General features: G+C 42.5%; 1 protein-coding gene across 2 annotated transcripts in view; it reads left to right on the forward strand.

Moving 5' to 3' along the window:
* Positions 1 to 14,426: 14,426 nt before the first annotated feature.
* The window catches only part of UPL7 (ubiquitin-protein ligase 7), a 112,231-nt gene continuing 102,564 nt past the window's right edge, over positions 14,427 to 24,093 (forward strand). Inside the window, exons 1-2 of one of the 2 annotated variants that reach the window (XM_087694746.1) lie at positions 14,427 to 14,770; positions 14,869 to 14,991. In XM_087694746.1, the coding sequence (XP_087550872.1) occupies positions 14,747 to 14,770; positions 14,869 to 14,991 (147 nt within the window). In that variant the 5' untranslated portion in view covers positions 14,427 to 14,746. The remainder of the gene's footprint in view (positions 14,771 to 14,868; positions 14,992 to 24,093) is intronic. The other variant, XM_087694747.1, reaches the window with a different exon arrangement.

A 24,093-nucleotide genomic window follows, 5' to 3' on the forward strand; every position in this document is an offset into this window, starting at 1 on the left:
TCTAAAGACGACCAATTATCACGGCTAAAATCCCATGATTAGCATAAGATATGACAAGTTTATACTATGAATGGATTGTAAGTGGCCTGCGCATTTTGCTATTTGGAGTGTAGTCATTTTTCATCATGCTTTCTCATTTGTGGTAGTTTGTACTACCGATCGCGATCTCAAGATACCTTACTCCAGAAATACGCAGGGCCGTTTACAGGTTGTCGACTTTAGTACAATGGATCTCACAGAAGGAGATTAAGACATCCTCTATTGAATCTGCGAGGTGGGGAGTAGTGGAGATGGTCTGTCTCTTTGAGAAATACCTACCTACCAACATGCTCACGATACAAATCCACCTTCTTGTGCATCTTATAGATGAAGTGGAGATTGCTCGACATGTCCATATGCGATAGATGTTCTTCTTGAAGCGCTTCATGAAAACCTTGAAAGGCTTTGTGCAACAACGAGCTCGGTTAGATGGTAGCATGGCTGAAGGTTGGTTGGTGTCTGAGGTGCTAGTGCACATTTCACAATGGCTACCAATGGTGGATCCAGACAACAATATGCTATGGTCGCTGAAGGACAATGATAGACTGACTAGAGATGTGATGGTTGGAAATGGGGTAGAAAAAAGAATGGATGTTGCAATGGAGGAGAAAGTGAATCGCTTTTGTATGTTGCACCATGCCTCTATCAACCTTCCAGTCCAAGAATTCTTTGAGAACGAGGTGGACTCATCCTTTTGTAGTGACATGTCTATCGACCTTCTAGTTTATGCTGAGTTGTGTCAGGAGATTGACATGGGACCATAGGATACTTCATGCTTGGAGCATCCACTTACTCAATTCCTTTACTAATCTCTTATAAGGATACATAAGATATGCATTTTAAGTGAGATCATTTTTTTAAGATTTATATTACCGTGCTTTGTATGATTTAAATTGATTATGCTAATATCATTTGTTGTCTGTGCAGGTGACCTTTGTGGATACTTAGATCATCAGGATGAGTCGAGGTGTTAACCGGTAGATGAACAAGGTAAAAAATCTGAAAAAGCTAAAGTAGAAGGCAAAGGCCAAGGCAAAGTGAAGCGAAAGGCAAAGGTGCACAAGGAAAATCTAGAAACACAAGAAGCGCAGAAAATTCCTAAATAAGGAAAAAAGGCACACGAGGAAAAGCGCAAGTCAATACTTTTGTAAAAGAGCACAAGCGCATCATGATTTAATTTAAGGGGCGCTGAGCTCTCACCCGTGCAATTTGTAAAGGTAGATGGGCAGTAGGAAGGAAGCTAGGAAGATAGGAGGACAATGGGAAAAAAGGGCCTAGGCCACGGCCGGCCATGTAAAAAAGGGGATAAGGGGATGACCACCCAAAAGGAATTTAGGATTTTGTATATAAAGTTGAAAAGTGAATGAGAAGCTCATTCTTGTGTGTGGCCAAAGGCGAGTCTCCTCTTCTTCTTCTTCTTCTTCTTCTTCTTCTTCTTCTTCTTCTTGCTTGCTTGAGTTTGTGCTTAAGAGAGGGAGTGTGAGAGTGTGAGGGAGTGAGTGTGTGAGGGTGAGGGATCGAGGAGGAGAAGCTCTCCATTTTCTCCTCTCTTCTTCTCTTCTCTTCTCTTCTCTTCTCTTGCTCGCGGCAATGGAGCTTGGAGTGTGGAGCTTGAGGATGGAGCTTGCTTGAAGCTTGCACTTGGATCGTGGAGCTATCGAAGTGCGTGGGAGAGGAGGTAACTCGATCGGCATGGAGGTAAGCTCACTACACTCGTAGATATAGATGGCACGTCGGCTATGTGAGAGGTAGTCATTAGTGCTCAGCTTGGAACGCTTGAAACAATAAGTGGTCCGTGGGTCTTGGCAGTTGAGTGAAAGCTCCCACATTTTGGTTCCGTTGCCGGGACCAACGGATTCAAGCCTTGAGCTCTTGCGCGCTTCAAATCGAGCATCGAAGTAAGGGTTCCCCCCAAGCCGGTGCTTGAGGTAGATAGGTAGGAAGCGAGGGAGTTTGAAGAGGTATTTGATCTCCTTAGCAAGTAGGTTTTTGGTTTTTTGGATTTGGAAAAGCATGTTGGAGTAGGGTAGTTATTTACTTCGTGATTTGAGTGCATTAGGGTAGGAAAAAACAAAGAAAAATAAGAAAAACAAGCATCAGGGTTTCTGTTGTCATAATAGGGCATGAGGGTTTGATTTAGTGGCCGATTTTCATTTTGGAGTTTATTGGCTATTCCAGGTATATACAACCCTTTCCCTCCATCCATAGCTTTGATCTAGAGGTGTGTATGACAGGCTGTGACTTGAATCGTGTGATTTGGGTAATTTATCGTTGCGCCAGCAAAAAAATGCACTGCGCTCGGTCTGTCCAAGTGATGACGATTCTGGGCCGAGTCCCAGAATCGGCCCTCGAACCGCTTGGCCATTCGGCCCTCGGCCCACTACCACTCAGACCAGTCGACTCGGCCCACTCGACTCGAAAACCCACCGCTCTGTCCATCAGAATCAACCATTCGGACCAACTTTGAAATTCGGCCCCCAGCCCACTCGGACAACCGGACTCGGACTTGCCAAATTTGACATTGGGACCAGTTACATTCGGCCATTTCTCATTCGACCCTCAACCCTCGAATGGGCCGAATCAGGCATTTGGCCCCTGCAATTCGGACCTGTTAGGCCAAATTTGAATTTTTTCACATTTTTACCTATAGACCCTGAAACTAACCAAGAGACCATATAGAGCCGAAACCACCTCATTGATCGATCACTAGGCTGAAATCTAGAAGTAAGTAGTTCAAAATTGTCTGTAGATGGTCTTTCAAATCACATTTGGCATTTACCGTAACGGCCCTGTGGTGGGCGGGAGGGGACTACCCCTCCCGGACCCCCGCAGAGGCCCCCTCCGCACCTCCCCCTAGTAGGTTGGAGGGAAAACACGTACCATGACAGGTCCTCCAAATTAGACCCTAGTGTAGTAATGGCTCTACACAAGCATGGATTCTCACTTACAAAAGAGAGCAACCAAAAGCCCATACCCAAACAGAGACAAATAGAGACCCTAGAACCTCAATGGGCCAATCTAGCCAACAAGGGCAAAAAGGCCACACTGCAAAAACACATACGTGTTGCATTCGGACTACATCTAGTCAAAGTGAAAAGCAATAACATCAAGCTACAACAGCGAGAATGACTAGATATGACAGTCCTAATGATAGATGCACCTTGAATAGCACTGCACAAACGATCCAAGACATCAGTGGAGAATCCACATATGGTTGTGCAGTTGGGGACTCAAGGGCATTTGTCAGAACGCTTAAATTTACAAGCCAAGACCCGAAAGATGAAGACATAGTACCACCTACTTATCTTAGGGACAAACTCACCATAAAAAGAGAACACACTATCAATGCTCTGATTGATGAAGGAGCAAATTTTAATATCTTGACCTATGAAGCATGGACCCTACTAGGCCAACCAGAGCTCACACCGACTAAGGCAATTCTTAGCCCTTACGGGGGACACCCACAAGCACTCATAGGGAAGTGCAAAATCCTTGCGACAATTAAAACTGAAAGCTTGCCTATCCTATTTCATGTTCCTCCAAATAGTGCTAATTACAGGAAGGAAACCCTCCTAGAAGACCCTTCAAGAGGGCGACCAAGTGTGAGGCCGACTATGTAGCACAAAGGATACACCTGACACTACCGGGTGGAGGATAGTCACAACCTGTAGCAAGGGTGACCTCATCAAACCTCGAGGGAAAGGCAAGGAGGGTGCTGACATAACAGTCAAGCCTGCTAATGAGAGCAAGGACTTGTTGGAAGAGTTTATACAAGCACAGGTCGAACAACGAGAACCAGTGAGTGAGGCCATGCTTGAAACAAGAAGGTCAAGAGACAATGCCAAGGATGGGCTTTGGACTTACAAATATTGTAGAAGACCCCAAAAGAAGCCCAAGCCTTATAGACGAAGGCATCGATGGAGAGCCAATACAATGTGGAGATGGACATCCAAAGCATTGCTATGTGCTCAAGGGTATTATGCAGGTAACCGATGGATTTGGGTACCAAAACCCCCTGCTAAACCACCTCTATCAATTGAAGGCCAGATTGCATCAAAAGCAGCAAAGCACAGGAGGAAATCTCAGAGAAACTCTAGGTCTCAAGGCAAGAAACCAAACATGAGTGTTTGCAAGAAAGAGCCTCAGCCTAGCATGCTTAATAAGCAGATGTCATATGTAACCATTGAGCGTGCACAAAGACCACTAGTACTCAAGGAGCTTTTGACTTCCCAAGAGGATAATAAGCACCAGAGGCACAATGCTGCTCATGAGAAGGCTGATTGCTCAACAAAGCAAATGGCACAATCTTCTAATAGCCTCGAGCAAATCATTCAGTCAGTGCCAAGTCCACCTAAGAGTCCTAGATCTCCTACACCCTCTTTTCCCAAACGGACACAGGAAGCACAACAGTAGTCGTCAAGGGCGTCTGCTCAATCCCAATCTCTATCTCCATCTAAGCTTCCAAATTTCCAAGAGGTGGGACATGACACCATCCGTAGCTCTCGGCCCAAGGATATGCCTGAGCAACCTAATGTGACTAGATCGACTCATGATCTACACAGATGAATGCTCAAAGGGAAACAAAAGACACGACCACTTTCGATTACCCTAGGGACTTGACACCGCAATCCACCAAGGGTAGCCAACCCACTGGACTAGCCACTACTACTTCCAATCAGGGATCACAGTAGTCACAGCCCTTGGCCGTGACAATGCCCCTTGCGGAACGTGTCCTTAGCAGTTCACCTGGGAAGGAGGTGCTACAACCAGCATCCTTGAAAATTCCAACACTTCCAAAGCACCTAAAGCCTAAGCTGGAGGAGTTAAACAGAAGGGAATTGACTGAAGAGCTAGACTCTCCAAAAAGAGAGGCAATTATACTCTCACAACCTAGCGAGGCTATTAAGCGGGCCATGGCTATGCCCCATGAGGACACACTAGAGAAAGAGAATGCTGAGGCCTAGCCAAGCACATCAACGACTGACCTAGTTCAAGGTCCTGAGTCTTCGAGGGATACACCTCGATTGCCCAAGAAAAAGAAGAGAAAAGAAAGAAAACAACAACGGCAGTTACAAGTGGTTGTAGACCCCAAGAAGATTGAAACCAAGAGTGCCGAAGAGATGAGGAATAAAGCATCGAGACCATTCACCAATGAATCCATTGATGTCTATCCTAATAGCAGTGAAACCTCAGACACATCCGTGTGCTCTGAAAAATCAAAGCGGCCGTTACCATCAATGGTTTCTTTCAACACTCAATCCACCGACAATAGATCTCGCATTGACCAATCAAGAGTGGATACAACACTGTCACAACAGGGTGACAAATTTATATCAGTTACATCCAAGGAGAACCATGACACAATAACAAAGCAGAATGACGAATTTCCTTATGGGAAAAGGATATTGGGAATTCGTTGCAGGAAATGAAGAAGAACCAGTTCTTCCTGATGTTCCCAATCAACAGCAAATGCAGGCATTTAAAGGATGGCATGAGAGAGCCAGAAAAGTTATGTACTGGCTGTCTATCAGTATTTCAAACTCTATGATTGTGCATATTCAGGATGCAAGTACGCCAAAGGAGGCATGGGATACTCCGTCAAAAATGTATAGCACAAATACGCAAGCCAAGAAAATGCAGCTCAAGCAAGAGTTGCACAATGTGCAAAGAGAAAGTGTGAGCATCAATGACTACCACATGAAGGTGAAGAAGATTGCAGATGCACTTGCTTCCATTGGGTCACCAGTGGAAGATGATGATTTAGTTTCTGTGACCTTGAATGGTCTAGGAAAGGATTATGTATAGTTCCGAACATCCATTTCCGTCTGTGAAAGATTTCCTGATTTTGAGGAGTTGATTGCTCTTCTAATTTCTGAGGAGCAGAGAAATGGTGGTGCATCTTCTTCAGGAGGAACTTCAAAAGAAGCTGTCTTCTACTCAAATGCTGGAAGAGGTAGAGGCAGAGGTAGAGGAGGCCGATCTGGAGGCCGTGGTAGAAATCAGAATATGCAGCAAACTCAAGAAAACCAGTCCTATGGAGGAGGACGTGGTAACTCTAGAGGCAGGGGGAGCCAAAGAGGTCGTGGTGGATGGCAAAGAGGCCAAAATGCAAACAGCAATGTTGAATGCTACTATTGTGGTAAAATGGGTCATATGGCTAAAGACTGCTATAAAAAGCAGAATGACATCATGAATGGAAAATTGCAACAAGGGAATTATGCATCTTCTAGTAGACAGGGTGATGACAGAAATGAGCATTTTTTTACGGTGCAGCACATGACCAATTCTATGACAAGTGTAGAAGAAAGCAACGATGTGTGGTATGTTGACTCAGGTGCATCAAACCACATGACAGGCCATGTAGAATGGATGTAGGATGCAAGGAAAATGAAAAAACCAGGATTTGTGGAGATTAGTGATGATACTGCACATCCTATTGTGCAGATTGGAAATATTCATTTGTCTATGCAGGATGGGAAAAATAAATACCTGTCGGATGTATTTCATGTCCCGAATATCACCAAGAACGTGGTTTCTATTGGTCAAATGGTTGAGCAGGGCTTACAGGTCAGATTTAATTCTCATGGATGCTTTGTTGAGGATATGAAAAATAAAGGTCGCTTGATAGCAAAAGGAAAGAAGAAGGGCAGAATGTTTACGTTGGATGCAGACATGCCTGAATTGAGTGCAACAATGTTTGCACATGGGACCGGTGTAGTTGCAGATATTGATATCTGGCATAAATGCATTGGTCATGTTAATGTGCAGCGACTTAAATCAATGCAAGCCCAAAATATTATTGCAGGATTGCCTAAATTCAAGGTTGCAGAAATGCATAAGGTATGTGAAGCCTGTCAATTTGGAAAACAGGCAAGAAAACCATTTCCTAAACATGTTCAAGAGAGTAAGAAGCCATTGCAATTAATCCACTCTGATGTGTGGACTACTAAAGCTGCATCTCTTGGATGCTGTCATTATTTTGTCACTTTTATTGATGACTATAGCATAAAAGTTTGGGTGTATTTTATGAAAAAGAAAAGTGAAGTTTTTGGGCATTTCAAAACTCTTAAAGCTATGGTTGAAAAAGAATCAGGCCTGCAAATAAAATGCCTAAGGTCAGATGGAGGGGAAGAGTACCTCTCAAATGAGTTTGCAAGGTTCCTACAGGAGCATGGCATAAAGCAGCAATATTCATGCAGTCATACCCCACAACAAAATGGAATTGCAGAAAGGAAAAACAAGCATATTGGAGAGGTATCTCATGCCATGCTCAACGAAAAAGACTTGCCAGATTTTTATTGGGCTGAAGCAGTTGCTATAGCAGTCTACATAATGAACAGGACTCCCACTGCATCAATACATGGGATGACTCCAGAGGAGAGGTATACTGGTAGGAAACCAGATATTTCTCATTTGAAGATTTTTGGTTGCATTGCCTATGTTCATGTGCCAGATGAGTTGAGATCCAAGTTGGATCCAAAAGTTGAGAAGTGCATCTTTATTGGTTACTCTCTAAGCTAGTGGAGGTTCCAATGTGGTAGACTATGCAATGGTACACATGAATGATTTATGCATGATCAGAGAGTTCAGGTTAGGTGAAAAACATCCAGAATCGGATCATATAGCTTTGGGCTTGACACTTGATATTTGCTACCATATAGAGCATGCAGGGGACACAATAGGTACTGGTGCATTCCATATTGATGTAGACAAGAAACAAGCATATGTTGGTCACCTAGATAATCTTATGAGTAATCTTACTAAGAGCACATGGGCTGATCTGATAGATGCAATGTTAAATACGGCTACAGAGGTTTTTGGGAAACCAAAGGGTAGTCACAAAAATGTCAAAGGATTGCCATGCAAGAGATGGTTTGATGATGAATGTAAGGCTGCAGGTAGAAAGCTGAAAATCCTTCGTAAGGGACAAGAATGAAGTGAGACAGAAAAATGATATAATGCTCTCACGCGTAAAAAGCGACAACGATATGTAGTGGCCAAAGAAAGTGAAGATGCTAGGGAGTTTGAGAAATGTCCAAGGCAAGCAGGGAGAAAATTGTAAACCAAATGGTCAAATGTTATGGGGGATTTTACAGATGCTGACATGCTATAATATGTTATAGAACTTTACATGCATAAAGGGGTACATCCCATCAAATGTGATGTACATACACAACCATTTAGTGCTCTGTTCACTTTAGAAACATTGGAGGTATCCCTCAACAAGATGGCTAATGGAAAAGCATGTGATACTTTGCAGTTGAATGCAGAGATGTTGAAATGGACATCAAAGGAGATGAGACTACTTATGTTGTATGTGGTACATCATGCTTTTGCATATGGTTTTTCCCAAGAATGGCAAGAGAATTGGATACAACTGTTTTATAAGGGAGGAGATCACAATTTACTCCCAAACTACCGCATGCTTATGGTCAATTCAGCCATGGCAAAGCTATTCAACACTATCCTGGAAATGCAATTGAGTAAATGGGCAGAAAGTAATAACAAATGAGCTTATGGACAAGCAGGTTTTCGCCTTGGTCATAACACCGCAGACCATTTGGTTACTTTATGTGCACTTATGGATGAGAGTCGTCTTGAGGGAGCAACCTTGTATTGTTGTTTTGTGGATTTTAAGAAGGCTTTTGACACCGTACAAAGAGTTGGCTTATGGCAATGAATGTAAGAATTAGGGGTCCCAAATTATCTATGCATGGAAATTTACAAGATATATCAACAAGTGGTGTGCTGCCTCAGAGGTCACAATTGTCAAGATTGTGGGAGAGAAGGAAGGAGTCTCACTTGTAGCTTTCTTGCTTGCACAATGGGGGAATACACACACAGGTGGAGGCTGAAAACAGTTTTCCTCTTCTTAATTGAGTAGGCCAAAAAGAACTCTACATAGAAATAGAAGAACCCTATATATGGGTCTCAAACCAAACTCAACTAACTAAGGTGGCATACTAACTGAGCCACGAACTAGAGTAGATAAGGATAGCTGTCATCTAGCTATTATTCATGGGCGGTGTACCAACCGCATCTAGAGCTAACAAGTCGGTGACATAAATGCACAATGGTCACCCTGGCATATCACGAGTGGAACTCGATATCTCAACACTCCCCCTCGAGCTCAATCCCAATTCCTACACACCAAGCAGGTCTCTGAACTTGCGCAGCTTCTCTGCGCCCAATGCCTTCGTGAATATGTCAGCTACCTGATCCTCTGTGCTGACATAAACTAGATCAATAAGACCTAGTAAAATCCTCTCCCGCACATAGTGATAATGCACCTCAATGTGCTTTGTTCTAGCATGATAGACTGGGTTATTTGCCAAGTGTATACTGCTCATGTTGTCACAATAAATGACAACTGGCCCATCTATAGGCTGATGCATATCATAAAGTAGCTTATGCAACCAAGCTACCTCACATGTAGCCATTGCTGCACCCCTATACTCAGCCTCTGTAATCGACAAGGCAACTGTAGGCTGTTTCTTGCTGCTCCAAGTGACTGCAGCACTCCCAAAAGAGAACACATATCCACTGGTAGATCGTCTATCAGAAATACTACCAGCCCAATCAGCATCAATGTATCCATGCAACTGTATCCGAACCCCAGTCTCATAAAATAGTCCATACTGCAATGTGGACTTCACATACCTGAGTATGCGTCTAGCCACATCCAAATGCGGTTTCCTTGGAGCCTGCATAAACTGGCTTACCAATCTAACAGCATAGCTCAAATCTGGCCTGGTAATAGTAATATAAATCAAACTTCCTACTATGCATCTATACATAGTAGGGTCTTCGAGAAGCTCACATGCATCTGCGCTCAGCTTCACATTCTGCTCCAAAGGAACTGACATAGGCTTACAGCATGTCATCCCATATTTGGACAGCATGTCCAATCCATACTACCTCTGCAAGAGCCGTATCCCACTTGGTGATCTAATCACCTCAATGCCCAAGAAATAACGCAGCTCTCCCAAATCCTTCATCTCAAACTTCTGCTTCAATAGCATTTTCACATGAAGGATATCTTCATCACTATCACCTGTCATAATCAAATCATCAACATAAATGACAAGTAGCATAATACCTTTCTTTGTTTTTCTCACATAAAGTGAGAAATCTGCCTTGGAAATCTAAAAGTCAATAGTGACAAGATACTGTCCTATCTTGTCAGACCATGCTCTAGGTGCTTGCTTCAAGCCATACAAGGCTTTCTTCAACCTACAAACAAACTCAGGATGAACAGCATGCACATAACCTGGTGGCTGCTCCATATATACCTCTTCTTGCAAATCACCATGCAAGAAGGCATTCTTTACATCCATCTGATGTAAAGACCATTCCTTTGATGCAGCCATAGCAATGACTGCTCTTACGGTTGCCATCCTTGCAACCAGACTGAATGTTTCTTCATAATCAATGCCATATGTTTGTGCATACCCCTTGACTACTAATCTTGCCTTGTATCTGTTCACAGAACCATCTGCATTGTGCTTCACCTTATAAACCCACTTACAACCAATTGCATTCTTATCTTTAGGCAAAGGTACCAATTCCCATGCAGCATTTGCTTCCAAGGCATCCATTTCTTCATCCATGGCTTTCTCCCATTTTTCTTTTCCCATGGCTTGCTCAAAAGAAGTGGGTTCTGGTTCTTGTATCACTTTGACTATATAGGCATAGTGAATGGCTGTAAATCCATCATATTTCAGCCTATCCACAGGATACCTAGCTCTGGTAGACCTGCGTAAAGTAGGTTCACTCCTAGGTGCTCTCAAAACATCCCTGGTCTTCCTTACTCCAGGTGTAACAATAGAAGGAATACCCAACTCATCATCAATGCTCTATTTTGAGCCACTGGATTCACCATCCACATAAGAGTGACCTACATTCACATCAAACATGGGCTGATCTACCTTCTCTTTTCCTTTTTGTGAAACTTGCATACCATTATCTGCATTGTTTTGAGGAGATTCTCCTGATCTCAATCTGCCTGTCCATGGCGAAGAATGTGAACCACTGCTAGAGGACACTCTAGGTCCACTAATATTTTGTGACTGCTGCTGTGAATTCTGTGCAGCATTCCCATTTTGTGCATCTACATCATCAATCACATTTACTGGTTTATACCAGCTACTCATCTCATAAAAAACAACATCTCTGCTCACTGTAAACTTACGAGTAGAAGGGTTATAGCATCTATACCCTTTCTGCAGAGTAGCACGTGTATCCTTCAATATCAAGGAAACAATTCATACTATTCAATATCGGCATGTGCAACCATTAACCATATTCATCAAAGCACGTCCATGAGCGTTAATGTTTGTATCCTCAGACTGTCTACACCAACGTGCATCTACATCCACAACCTCTTCCTTCTCTAGCTCATCACGGGCTATGGGCTAAAATTGCATACGTCCAATATGCGCATTTAAGTCACCTAAGACAATCACATGTCCTTGTTGCATATATGTGCATGCATCCATACTCAAATCTTCAAGAGGTTCTTGCGAATCCACTTCATGTCGTGCATAAAAGGGGGGACTCCTTATGTGGAATGTAACATCCTGCACTGTACATCAATGTAGTGTGCTTGAGCATAATCCATATGTACTGCTTATATCAGTCTACTTTACATACATCAATCATTCCTTCCAAATGACATTTGTATATGCATGCAACTCCTCCTTGCCCTCTTTTTCCTATATGTGGCTGATATGCGCTATGAATTATGTACCCTGGGATATCCAGAATTCTACATGTCTCCCGCTCCCATGTCTTGGCAAGGAACACAATGTTAGCATTACCAACCATAGCATTAATGCTTTCACCTTTATGCCACGAAAACCCTCTGCAATTCCAAAACAACACCTTCACAAGTGCACAACTCCCATGGGTTGTGCATCCCTATGCATCCTTTGAAGTGTTATCACTAGATTATTTTTGCTTATTGTATTGCTTCCGACGTTCCTCCTGTTGCATGGGGGGTGCGATCCTCATTTACATAAAAATTTGTTTCTTTGAGGTATACCCGAATACTGTCTAAAAGTATAGTTCTCTTACGTGCATCCAATAGAGTGCATACAATGTCTTTTGCCTTCCCATCGTCTTTCTTCTTGCCCATACATTGAGCACCAAAGAGAGGTACATCTGCCATGGCAAAATGCTTACCAAAAAACTCCGTGACTTTCGTAGTAAGAGACAGTGCAGTCTCATCATCTGTTTCGGGCAATCCCCAAATAACCAGGTTTTGGGCCTGCTTTTCTCTTTCTTTATGTTTAGGTGCTGCATCACCACCCTCTGCATGAAGTATATGCATGTCTCCATTTGGGGGAGTATGTGCTACTACTCTGGCCCATGTTTTTGGTGTTTCCATGCATGTGCGTGTCGCCATACTCATTTCCAAGTCTGTGATTCTCTGGACCTGTTCCTCCACAGTTTGTTCCAACTGTGTAATCTTGCTTTCCAACACTTGACACTTGAGAGCCAAGCGTGTGATTTCTTGATTCTGTGCATTGATTGATGCTTGAAGTGTCACCAGAAAATTCCATATCCCATCCTGTGAGATTTCTCCAACACATGGTTGCTCCAACATGCCAGTAGAGAGAGGTGAACCTATGGTTGCCGAGTTGGCTTTGCTGAGTGCGACATATCGTCCACTCCAAAAGAAAGGCGCTCATTAGTATCTCCAATCGTAGTCATGTTTCCTGGTTCTCAGCTTCTACACAATCTTCCAAGCTCAAGCACTTTTGCTTCTCTTCTGTTGGGTGTTCTTGTGTTTGCATTCGCTTTATTGCTTTTAGACGATGCGTTGCTGAAATGGTGGCCACACCCCGCACCTTTGTCTCTGCTGTGATGATGAAGGACAATTGCAAGGATGGCAAAAACAGATAATTTGTACAGTTATGTCTTTGAAAGACACAAACGTGCCTAGTGTCCCTGTCAGCTTTGATAAAAGGTTCACATAGACACACCTTGTGCGCCTGTCTAATCTAATAAAATCTTCAGTTAGCTATGCAATCCTCTCCCCCTTGAGGCGAGTTTGTCAGACTAAGAACATCAAATGAATCTACAGAGATCTTCTTGCAAGCACTTAGGAATATGGGGCAGCTACCCTCGAGATCTTGTAGCGCACAACGGTTTAGCACGCAACAGTCCTGCATGCCAAGAAGATTGAGTACTCACAAATCAAGCAGTCCGCAGGGAGGACTGGGTCGATCAGCCTGCTTTGCGCCACGTTTTCTACAGCTCGACTTCTTTGGCTGAGGGATAAGGTTCAGATAGCACAGTTTAAGCTCTTCTCGATCATGGACACGGGAAGACATGTAGAAAGCACAATATAGTCACTTTAATGATGCGCTCCTTGTCAAAGCACCATTGGTTGTCTATTGACCTTTGAGAGAGAGAGAGAGAGAGAGAGAGAGAGAGAGAGAGAGAGAGAGAGAGAGAGAGAGAGAGTGTGTGTGTGTGTGTGTGTGTGTGAAATCATTGTATGGCTACCACATTAGTTACGAAAGAGCTTCTATTTTTGTGTCGATTATAAAGTAGTATAGATTTATCAACCTCCATGTTTTAATTAACAATACGACAATAATGGAATACTTGATTGCAATGTGTGATTAAGTATAAGAAACAACAATACCATCACAACAATCAACTATCCGACCTCACCTAAACACTTCATGCCAACGACAACCATAAACAACAATTGGATTCGCTAGGTGCATATAGGCAAATCCTTCAGTCCATCCACAATAGGCCATTTTGAAAGAATCTTCTAAGCATCTTGTGTCTATCTTGATTATTTAGTATTGTTATGTGCATAGGTTTTCATGGAAGCTTGTGAATAGAATCATCCAAGATGTGTCTAGTACTGCTTCTTTGAAAGTAATTCCCCACTTGTCTTCAATAAATACTCATTTCTGCTCCTACTTTAAAGCAAGGGTGCACATGACCGCATTTAAGTATTGTCTTGAAGAAACACCTAGGCACATATGTATAAATGAACAAATAAATATTAGAGAGATGATTACCAATTTGCCATGAAAGAATATAAGAAGTTAATAGTTGTCCGCTTGATCTGGAATAAAAATACTCTAACCACGCACATTAGTTTCTGAGAGAGCATGTCTTTAGAGCAAAGCGAAAAACAACAATTGCATTGATCATGCCCTTAGAGTAAAGCAACAGACAATGAACATTTTTTAGGGTGATCTATAGAAAGAATGTTCTCAGATCTTCTTGTCTTTAGCACTGGTAGGAATGATCACTTCTCTCATTGTTTAATAAGTAAATGTATCCATCCAATTGCTATTAAACATTGTGTAGCAAACAGAACTATCCTATAATCTATTGCTATTGAAAATTGTTGAGTAAATGGAGTTATCCTAGTGCTTACTTCTTTAATAGAAATTCCCGAATTCCTGACACCCTTCTCTGATCATTTTCTTTATAATAAAATGCCTGCAACACTGGCCTTTTCTGGCTTAAATAATTGTCACGTTACATCGCTCTGTCGATGGAAGAAAAGCACTCAGAGGCATTACATCCGGATTCCGCAGGTTTTCGAATTTTGAGCTGATCCTCTGTCAACCTATCTTAATCCCATCCACATATGTATCTTAATCCAATCTTAATCTAATCTTCACAAGAAGCTCCCGCATGCTGCCTTCAATTCCTCAAGCTGATCACGGCAATGCAGCCTTTCTCGAAACAGAAGGTTTTTGGCTCAAATTCGGCATTGTTTGCGAGTTTGCTTTGGATCATGAATTCTGGAACGCAAAATTCAGTTATCTTTTCCATCTGGGTTTCCATCAGGTGTCCTTGAGAGGGGCCAGTGCAAAGGAGATTACGAGGGATGCCCTGCTAGAGAAGGCAGCTCAAGAAAGAGCACTGAGGAGCGAGGCGAGGAGAGCCGCATCAGCTGCTCTGCTTATTCAGGTATGGACTGATATTGGCTTGAACGAGTACCGATTTACTCAATGTTTACCTGGAATTGATCTTTTTTATTCTTCTTTGAGGTCCTAACTTTCAATTTTCACCAGTCATTGGCAATGTTCCGGAAAATCCTCAAAACTGTCTCTGTGATAGATGAGACACCACTTTCCCGAACAATGGTTGTGGGCTTGGCCCACCCAATCACTTGTGACCTCACTGAATTTCAAGGCACGATCACACTCATAGTATCACCACCATGTTCACCACTTGTGGGCATCATCTCCACAATCGACACACTTGTAGGCTTGGTTCATTTAGGCACACAGTTTCAATTCTCTATTTGTGTGATGTCTCTAGTGACCACCACTCATTGGTATCATCCTATATATCATCACACACCACTCGTATGATATCTCCCTAATCCAAATTCCTTGCAAGCAGCATATGCTCAGGTTCATATACTTGATAACACCACTCCTAGGCTCACCACCTTTAGCATATACTCATATCATTATGACTCCAACACTCGTAGACACTAAACACTCTTGCAAGTACACAACAACCTAAGTAGATTGATTGTGATAGATGATTGATTGATGAAAGTACCAAGGCAGGGCTTTATTTTATAGGCCTAGGGATTCCTCCAAACCCTAACCCTAAACTTACGATGGATTGATGAAAGTACACAGGTAGGGCTTTATTTCATAAGCATAGGGATTCCTCCAAACCCTAACCCTCAACTTTCACACACTAAGGTGTGTTCACATGCAAATACACACCAAGGTATATTCACGTATGGAGGTCGTTCAATAACTAACACACTAAACTAATAAAAGGAAGAGACGTTTCACTTGCATTTGATGCAAGGTAATGTTTTTAACCTTTACAAGGTAGCTCGTAACAAGATGATTTGTGGCTTACGAGGTGAACGAGACACTTTGTGTATCTTGCATCAAAGGGAAGTTGGAGGGAGATTCCATCACCAACAAGGTGTGTTGGAGGGCCAAAGGACCATTGAAGTTAGTCCATGTAGATTTTTGTGGGCCCATGTAATAGCAGTCTCTAAAATAGAGTACGTATTTCATGCCCATAGTTGATGATTTAAGCAGTATGACATAGGCTTCATTTTTGTAGCTGAAGTCATAGACATTATCCTAGTTTCACGACTCCTTGATCTTCAAAGAAACATAATTTGGAGGGAAGTTGAAGGCAGTCTCAGGGCTGGTAAAGGCTGTGAGTTTACCTCCAATGAAATGGTTCGATTTTATGTGTATTGAGGGACACATCAAGAGTTTGCCAACATTAACACTCCATCGGACCATCAGAGAATGGTGTGTTGGAACACTAGAATCAAACGGTGCTGGAGATGGGGAGGACCATTCTAGAGTATCGTCAAGTGCCCTAGGGTCTGGGTGGAGGCCATAGTGACAACTGTTCACACTTTCAAGCAAGCTTCGATCCTTCTCACCTTTCAGCATGTTAGAGCTTGCCCTTCCCCTATTGGGCTGGCTGGAATAGTAGGGTCAAGAAGACCTCTCTTTCTTAAGAATATCGAGCTACTGCGCTTAGGAGAAAATCTCCTCAGGATCTCCGCTCGCCGTCTAGCCCTTGTCTCTTTTCTTAACATTGGATCTCGATTTGATGGTGTCTATTAGGAAATAACAGATTTATTTCAATGTAACCAAGATTCAAAGACTGTGACTTATTAGTTGCTCTTGGTAAATGCATCACATGTTGGAACCCAAAATGGGCCCGACACTAGCTCTAGGGCTCTAGTGGGGCCTCTTATGCTCACCAAACCACCGTTATGGCCTCGTGGCTAGGAGCGTTTGGAGACTATACATTGATCTAGCTAAATCATGCGTTTGTATCAATTTGTAGTCTAATGATTTTTCCCATCCCAACTCCAAATAGAGGGAGTATACCACATAAATATGTGATTAACACCTAATTGCACATACATAGAGAGGACCCCCAGCCGATCACTGTGGCTGCTACAGCTCTTCTACATCCTAGGGATCAGCTCCAAGATATGCCGTTTCAAACATAAAACACAATCATAACATTGTCTACTCTTTTGATAAAGTGTTCTAGGAGATCTTTTTGTTTTCACATAAGAGTCCCCAAAGAAAATCGTACTATCCTATAGCTCAAGGCTCCTCAGGATTTTTGCGTTATAAAAATCCAAAAACTTATGATTTATGTGTGTGGCTGTATGATAAAGCTGAGGCATGGGGGTTAGGCTCAGATCAACTTTGTTTATGTGTTATAGTGCGTATTTTTATCACTTTATGATGAAAACAACACACAAAATGAATTAATACACCTATGCAACGATTCAACACATAAGCGGTAGGGGGGAAAAAAGGGTTATGGAAGCGTTTAAGTGCGGAAAATGAAGTAAAGTCTAATCTTTTGTTTGTGCATGTCATATAGGACAATCTTTTGTTTGAGTTTTAAGTAGCACGAGGTAACTCGAAGAGGCTAATCTATCCCTATTCTTTCTAATAGTCAGAGTACTATTGTAGTCGCATGGAATCCAGTGTTTCATGCTCGTATGAAACACATTAAGATAAATTATCTTTCTGTGAGAGAGATCATATGCAATGGAGATCAACATGTTCTACTTTTCCACATAGGAGAATATTGCAAATAGTTTCACCTAGGCACTATCACATGAAAAGTTTGATGAATTTTGAAAATCCTCGAACTGACTACATTTTGGTGATTGATTCACTCCTTGCACATCATCGCATTGGCCTTGTAGAGGGGTGTCAGAATTGGTCAATTTTATGGGTAGTTCCCAATGTTTTAGTTTAACTCTACTTTTAGAGTTAGTTTAACTCTAGTCAATTTAGGGATATGTCTACCTTACTTTAGACCTATTGCACTTTCATTTTGTCATTCTAATACTGGCATGTAGATTTTGAATGTAGGAATGTTGCCTACTTTTGCTCATTGTCTTGTGTTCACACACACATATACACACCCCTACACACACACTCTCTCTCCCTCTATCTCTCTCTCTCACATTTTCCAACACTTGCACTCTAGTGATGGATAGTTCTGTTGTATAGTGGTGTGAAAAAACTACTAGGGTTTGCACTGAGAATACACAGAGTGTATGACCACGACAGAAACATAAAGAGACAGACACAGACACAGAGGGCAAAACTCAAACCCTAAACGCAAAACTCAAAACTCAAACACAAACAGAAGAAGGGAGAGAGAGAACACAACTCTGAAGTGAATGAATGCTGTAAATGAATGTAAGAGTGGACAGTGTGCTCAAGGGCAGAGCAATGTCGGAGTGTGACGTCCACTGGAGATAGATCCCAAGTCTGTGACCACCAGTTGAAGTGTAGGAGTTCTGAATAGTGAACGGCAGTAGGCCGGTCACCAAAACGCAGCAGTCTAGAGGCTGGAAACTGGTAAACACAGTAGTATACCACCGATCGGAGGCTGGAAACTGTGCACAGTTTGCTGTAAACAGCAGGCTGAAAAATATCTGATGTGGTTGGCGATGACTGGATGATCAGATCGCAACAAATGATCTCGCCAACAGCTGACGTCAGCATGGATGAAAGTGCCAGTAGCACGAGCAAACACGGATGGAGTGGCAGCAGTCTCGAGGGCTAGATAGCCACGTGGGAGGAGGCTGATGGCTGAAATCTACACATGGAGTGAGAAATGTGCACAGACAGAATAGGGCTGAATGGGGGCAGCTTGTCTATTTATAGATGTGGAAGGGCATCTCAAAAATTAGGGTTTTCACTAAACTCTCTCGAACTGCTTCCCGTTTTAGGGTTTTTACTCTAAAAGAGCATTTTTAAGTGTGTTTTGGGACTGTTTAAGAGGCTAATTAGCAAGTATTGTATGTTTTAGCTCAACACCCCCTCTCGGGCCCAAAATTGAGCCAAAAGGTGAGGCCAGCCATTGTGATGTTTACTTACCCCAAGGTGTCCCATCCCAAAGTAGCCAGGGCATCGGACAAAGGGTGCATGTTGGCTATTCAGTAGCCTACCAAGACTGTAGAGACGATGGTTATCTTACCAAGGGAATCCAAGTAGTCACCCCAAAGAGGATAGGGCATCGGACAAAGGGTGCACATCGGCTGTCCAGTGGCCTACCAAGCCCTACAAAGGCGGATGGAACCACATGAAACTTTTTTTTTTTTTGAATAAGTGAGGTAAATTTTATGGGATGCGGCCTATTAAGTAATAGTGACCCAGAAGACGGGAGTAGGTAGGGTATACCCAACACATCACAAAACAATACAAGCTAACCCATCCACTCAAGGTGTCGATGACGAGGAAAAATAGGTGATAAGGTATCGATGTGATGAAGAAGGATGGTGGTGTGGTAACAATAGCCGCCAATGGAAACAACTTAGGATCCGCTCAAGTATGCTCTGCACAATGAGATGCAAAGTATGCTACATGCTGAAGAATGCTCATGCAGCAGGTGCTACTTTGACAGTGTTCCTCATGGAAAAATTGTTCACTTGCCCAAGCGCCCTAGTACCAAGATGATGAAATCATGCAATGCAAAGGGTAAGGTACAACAGGGGGGAAAAACTGATGTCGAAGACAAAGTGCTAAAGCATGTAGAATACCAAGAAGGGTAGGAATCCCCTCTCAACTTGGATATAGATGCCGAAGAAGGAAGAGGAGCCTGATGTCGGTCTTCATATGGTGCCGAGAGCCATAAGGAATGAAAGAAGATAAAGTGGATGAAGCAACCTGCTAGAAGACCAAGGTAGAAGTCATTGCCATGATAGCATCGAGAGAGATGCTACATGATCCGCCTCGGGAGGGGAAACCGCCATGCTGGAAGAAGAGCAAGCACTCCTAGGATGATAAAACCATGAAAGGAACGGTGCGTATCCCCACGTCTCTAGCCCAGGTAGGACCAAAGCAATCTGCAAGTTAGGCCTACATTGAAAGACAAAACCCTGCAAAAGAGACGAGAATCTACAAACACAGAGGTTAGTGGTGAGATACTCCAAAGTAAAACATAACATAAAGAAAATCTAACTCAAAATAAAAGCAATGATGTGGATGTGTGAATAAATGCAACGGAAGTCAAAAGAATGAAAAAGCTAAGGACAATGAATCCTATGGCTCGACTCTAAGAGTGCGAAAAATGAATGCTAGACTGACCTAGGGTATCCGAAAGGACCTAGAGACATGCTAGTCTAAGAAGGTGGCTACTATCGCGTACGTTCAGTAGCAGGGCTCTGCCAAGGGAACGCCTGATGAGGTGGGGAGGAAGGTGAGATAGATGCATAAAGTGCAACGGAATTGGAACTTGCAGACCAATCAACCAGTCCCTCAAGGGTAGTGAAAGAGATGGGTTGCTGAGGCTGTACTCAAGCCACATGTCCAGCAGCAACAATGGGTGCTGAAGGAGCAGATGAAGCAGGAGCGGAAGGCGTTGTCGGAGGGGTTTTTGTCGAAAGGTCGAATCCACCGGGGATTAGAAGTAGAAGGAAGTAGAGATAGGAGATGGAAGAGAAGATAGAGAATACCCAAGTGGTAAACACTATAAAAACAAATCACAATGAATTGAATTAATATGTATTGAAAGAACTTGGAATCTTCGCACTACTCAGAAGCAATCTCCAGGCATTAGATCTCCTGGAGCTTCTTCGTAGAACAAAACGTGTATAAAAATTACAGCTCCTTCTCTGCTACTCGAAACCCAAATCTAATGGCTCCGTTGGCTCCGAAAGGAGTCCGAAAGGAGGTTAAAACCCCAGGATACATGGTCACGGATCTCCCAGATCACTCCTTCTTTCAGTTCAATCTGCAGTTTTCAGCATGTTTACAGCGATCGCGACGCACGCGATTTCGTCAATCTGTCCCTCTTGTGAAAATCCCCTAATTGGCTGAAAAAGCAACTAGCTTTTTGCATGCCATCCTAATCTAGAAGCTTTTTCTAACTTTTTCATATTTTTACAATAAATAATATAAAAAATAGGCTAAAATTATCCAAAAATCTAGTATTTTCAGATAATCCATGCAACTCACACTAGTACTAATGGCTCAGATCACATTGACTCTCTAGATCAATAAAGAAGTCGGATGATGATGCATTCCATACTTTTTACACTGTGTCCTCATAACATCATGACAGCGTAGAACACACATGCACCCAAGAATCTACGCACCTCTGATACATTCGTGCATACATCTTGCATTCTATCAATCCTATCTATTTTTGTTGGTGATGGCCTTCGCCCATAAGGCCCACACATATGCCCAACAATTAAAACCTCTTCAACTCCAAAGACAGACTTTTGTCCAGAAAGAGTTAAATGTACCTCTTCTAGACATGTCAAAATCCTCTCACAATCCACAATATGGTGTGCAACAAATTGTCTGCATCCATCTCTTCATTCTTTTCATCCACTACAGACCCTTTGATTGGAACATCATCCAAGAAGGGCATAGTTAATTGTGGTATAAAATCCCTGAGTACCCTATTCATAGCATTTGTCATGTGTGCCACTGAGTTTGTTGCACCACATGGGAGAGTACACATCCGTACTAACCCCAAAGGAGTCTTCATGGTTGTGATATCCCTGCTTTCAATTGCAAGCTGAAACTGATCATAACCCGAGTAAAGATTACCCAAAGAATAGATCGCTCTGCCTGCAAAAGCCTCTGCAAATTCATCAACCACAGGACTTGCACCCACATTTCTTATGGTCACTTTATTGACCGCGGTTGCATGTCTTAAATAAATCTCAAAGCCCCATTCTTTTTGGGCACAGTAAACCAACGATTTGAGTACGGGGCTGAAGAAGGCTCCAAGATCTTCATGCGAATCTTTTCATTTAGCAAATCCATCAGCTTTGGCAAGTAAGCTTTAGGCATTGGAATAGGCCTCAAGTTCCATGGTACATGTGGCACAGTAAATATCACCATAGGAGAGAGAACATTTGGATCCACACAACCTATTTCACTTGGCTGAAATGCAAATGACTTCCCATGTCTAGCCAACATCCGCATAAAACAGTCTCTCTCAGCAGCCAAAAGAAACCCTTCTACACCAACTTTCAATTCCTGTAATGTTTCAGATGTAAACTGATGACCTATATCTTTAGGATCCCGTAAGCTTGGCTGCCTTGACACTTTTTCATACATACCCTCACTCCCTGGTGGAAGTGGCAAAGCAATTGGTTTCATCTTTTTGTCAACTGTCTTATACTTTGTCTCAAGAAGTGCTTCAGCCCATTGTAATCCTTCCTGCTGAGCAAACAATGCTATAACATCATACATATCCAAAGAACATACTGACAACACTCTGTTTTCAGCCTCATTTTCTGCATGTATAGTTGCTGAAATTTCAGCCATAGTGTCAGTAATATTCAGCCTATAAAAGATGCCTGAAATGCCATCATTTTCAGCTAACAACCCCAATGCTCTCAGTTTCTTAGTAGCCTATTTCATAGATATGTGTTCAGCCCTACACATAGCTTCCATAGGCTTAAACCAACATGAACTGTTTGCTGTAAACTGAGAATTACCAATAGTAAATACATGCTTCATTTCATCAAGAGGCGAGTACACCCACTGAACAACACTACTGTAGCCTCGCATTACAGCAGTGCTTAATGAAAATCCAGGTCTTTGAATTCCCTTGCATTTGGAACCAAAGGAGACTCTCGAAGCGTATCTCGATTTCTAGGATGATTAACAGAAACAATAAGAAATTGGACCGCTTTTCTCCCATTCTTGCTTTTGACTCTTGCATAAGCAGAACTATCATCAAGCACCTTTGTTTCCATACGTACACTTGTAATATAGAGCTGTCTCAAAATCACTGTACATGAGGAATTATCTTGCACAAAGAAGTGTTGCTCTTCTTGTACATCACCAATTGTCACTTTTACATTAGGACATGCAGCATAGAGCTCCCTTGAAGAATTATTTGCAGCCCTCATTCGCCAACCATGATCAGTGTCTACAGGCCATGCACCATTTTCATACAATCCACGCTCAATGACATTTATCTCAGACCCATGGTTAAGTAAAGCAACACAAGGAGTTTCACACTCCCCTATTTTCACTACCGTTTCAGTGGTAGCTCTAGCCCAATGATTTCTTGTGTAGTGACTTCGAGGAATAAATCCTAGAGTCTCTTTTCCATATTGTTGCATTTGCCTTACTCCACCATGCATATTGCTACAAGACAATGCATTTTCAGCCACATTCTTATCTTTTTCACATGTTGTCCATTGATTAGTAGCATCCTGCATAGACAATCCTGTACTTACTTCATGCTCATATTCAGCCCGAATACCTAACAAACCAGTTTCCTCTTCAAATTGCAGCAATGGACTAGTGGTATCACCAAGAGACTGACGCTTCCTTTTAATTATGTCAATGATCTCATCATGAAATTCTCGCTTGGCAATGCCAAGGACCTCTCCCAAGGTAAATTCCACCCGACTGTTTAAGATCCGTTCTTCAAGAACCTTCTTAAGATCTGTGGCTGTCTCAATGTCAAATTGCAATTTATATCTTGGTTGCTTGCTCTTCTTTTTGCCCTCTTGTTTATTATCCTATTTTTGCTCCTGACTGACCTCTTCCATAACATGCTTGGGAGGTGGCTGATTTGTAGGCTTAGGTTGATCCACACTTCTTCTTGTCATTCTTTTAGATGTCCCTGCAATATCTTCATCTCTTTTTCGTTTTTCTTCCACAAGTACATTCGTGTTTTGTACCTTTGCCAAATATGCATACACTGAATATGCATCTACCGGTGATTCCCAACCAGTTATGCCACGAATGTCTTGCCCTGCATGAGACATTTCACTATTGGTGACCTTTCTCTTTTTAGCTGCATGTAAAGCGTGTATCCATATTTCAGCCTTTGGACCAGCCTTTGGACCAACCACAACCATCACTTGGCTATGCATTCTATCCAACTGTAGATCAAAAGTAGAAGCATGTACCGCCGCATAAGCATTTCGGACAGCCAAGTCTTCCAACAACTTCTGCATACCTCCCTTTTCAAAATTCAAAGCAAGAGGCAATCCCGTTTCTTGTGTATGAATCTTGCCATCTTTCCAAAAGATAAGCTGTCATGCCAAGG

The sequence above is a fragment of the Lygodium microphyllum genome, chromosome 15, assembly GCF_053477565.2.
Source record: "Lygodium microphyllum isolate KBCC chromosome 15, Lygodium_microphyllum_v1.1.10, whole genome shotgun sequence".
Taxonomy (NCBI): Eukaryota; Viridiplantae; Streptophyta; class Polypodiopsida; order Schizaeales; family Lygodiaceae; genus Lygodium; species Lygodium microphyllum.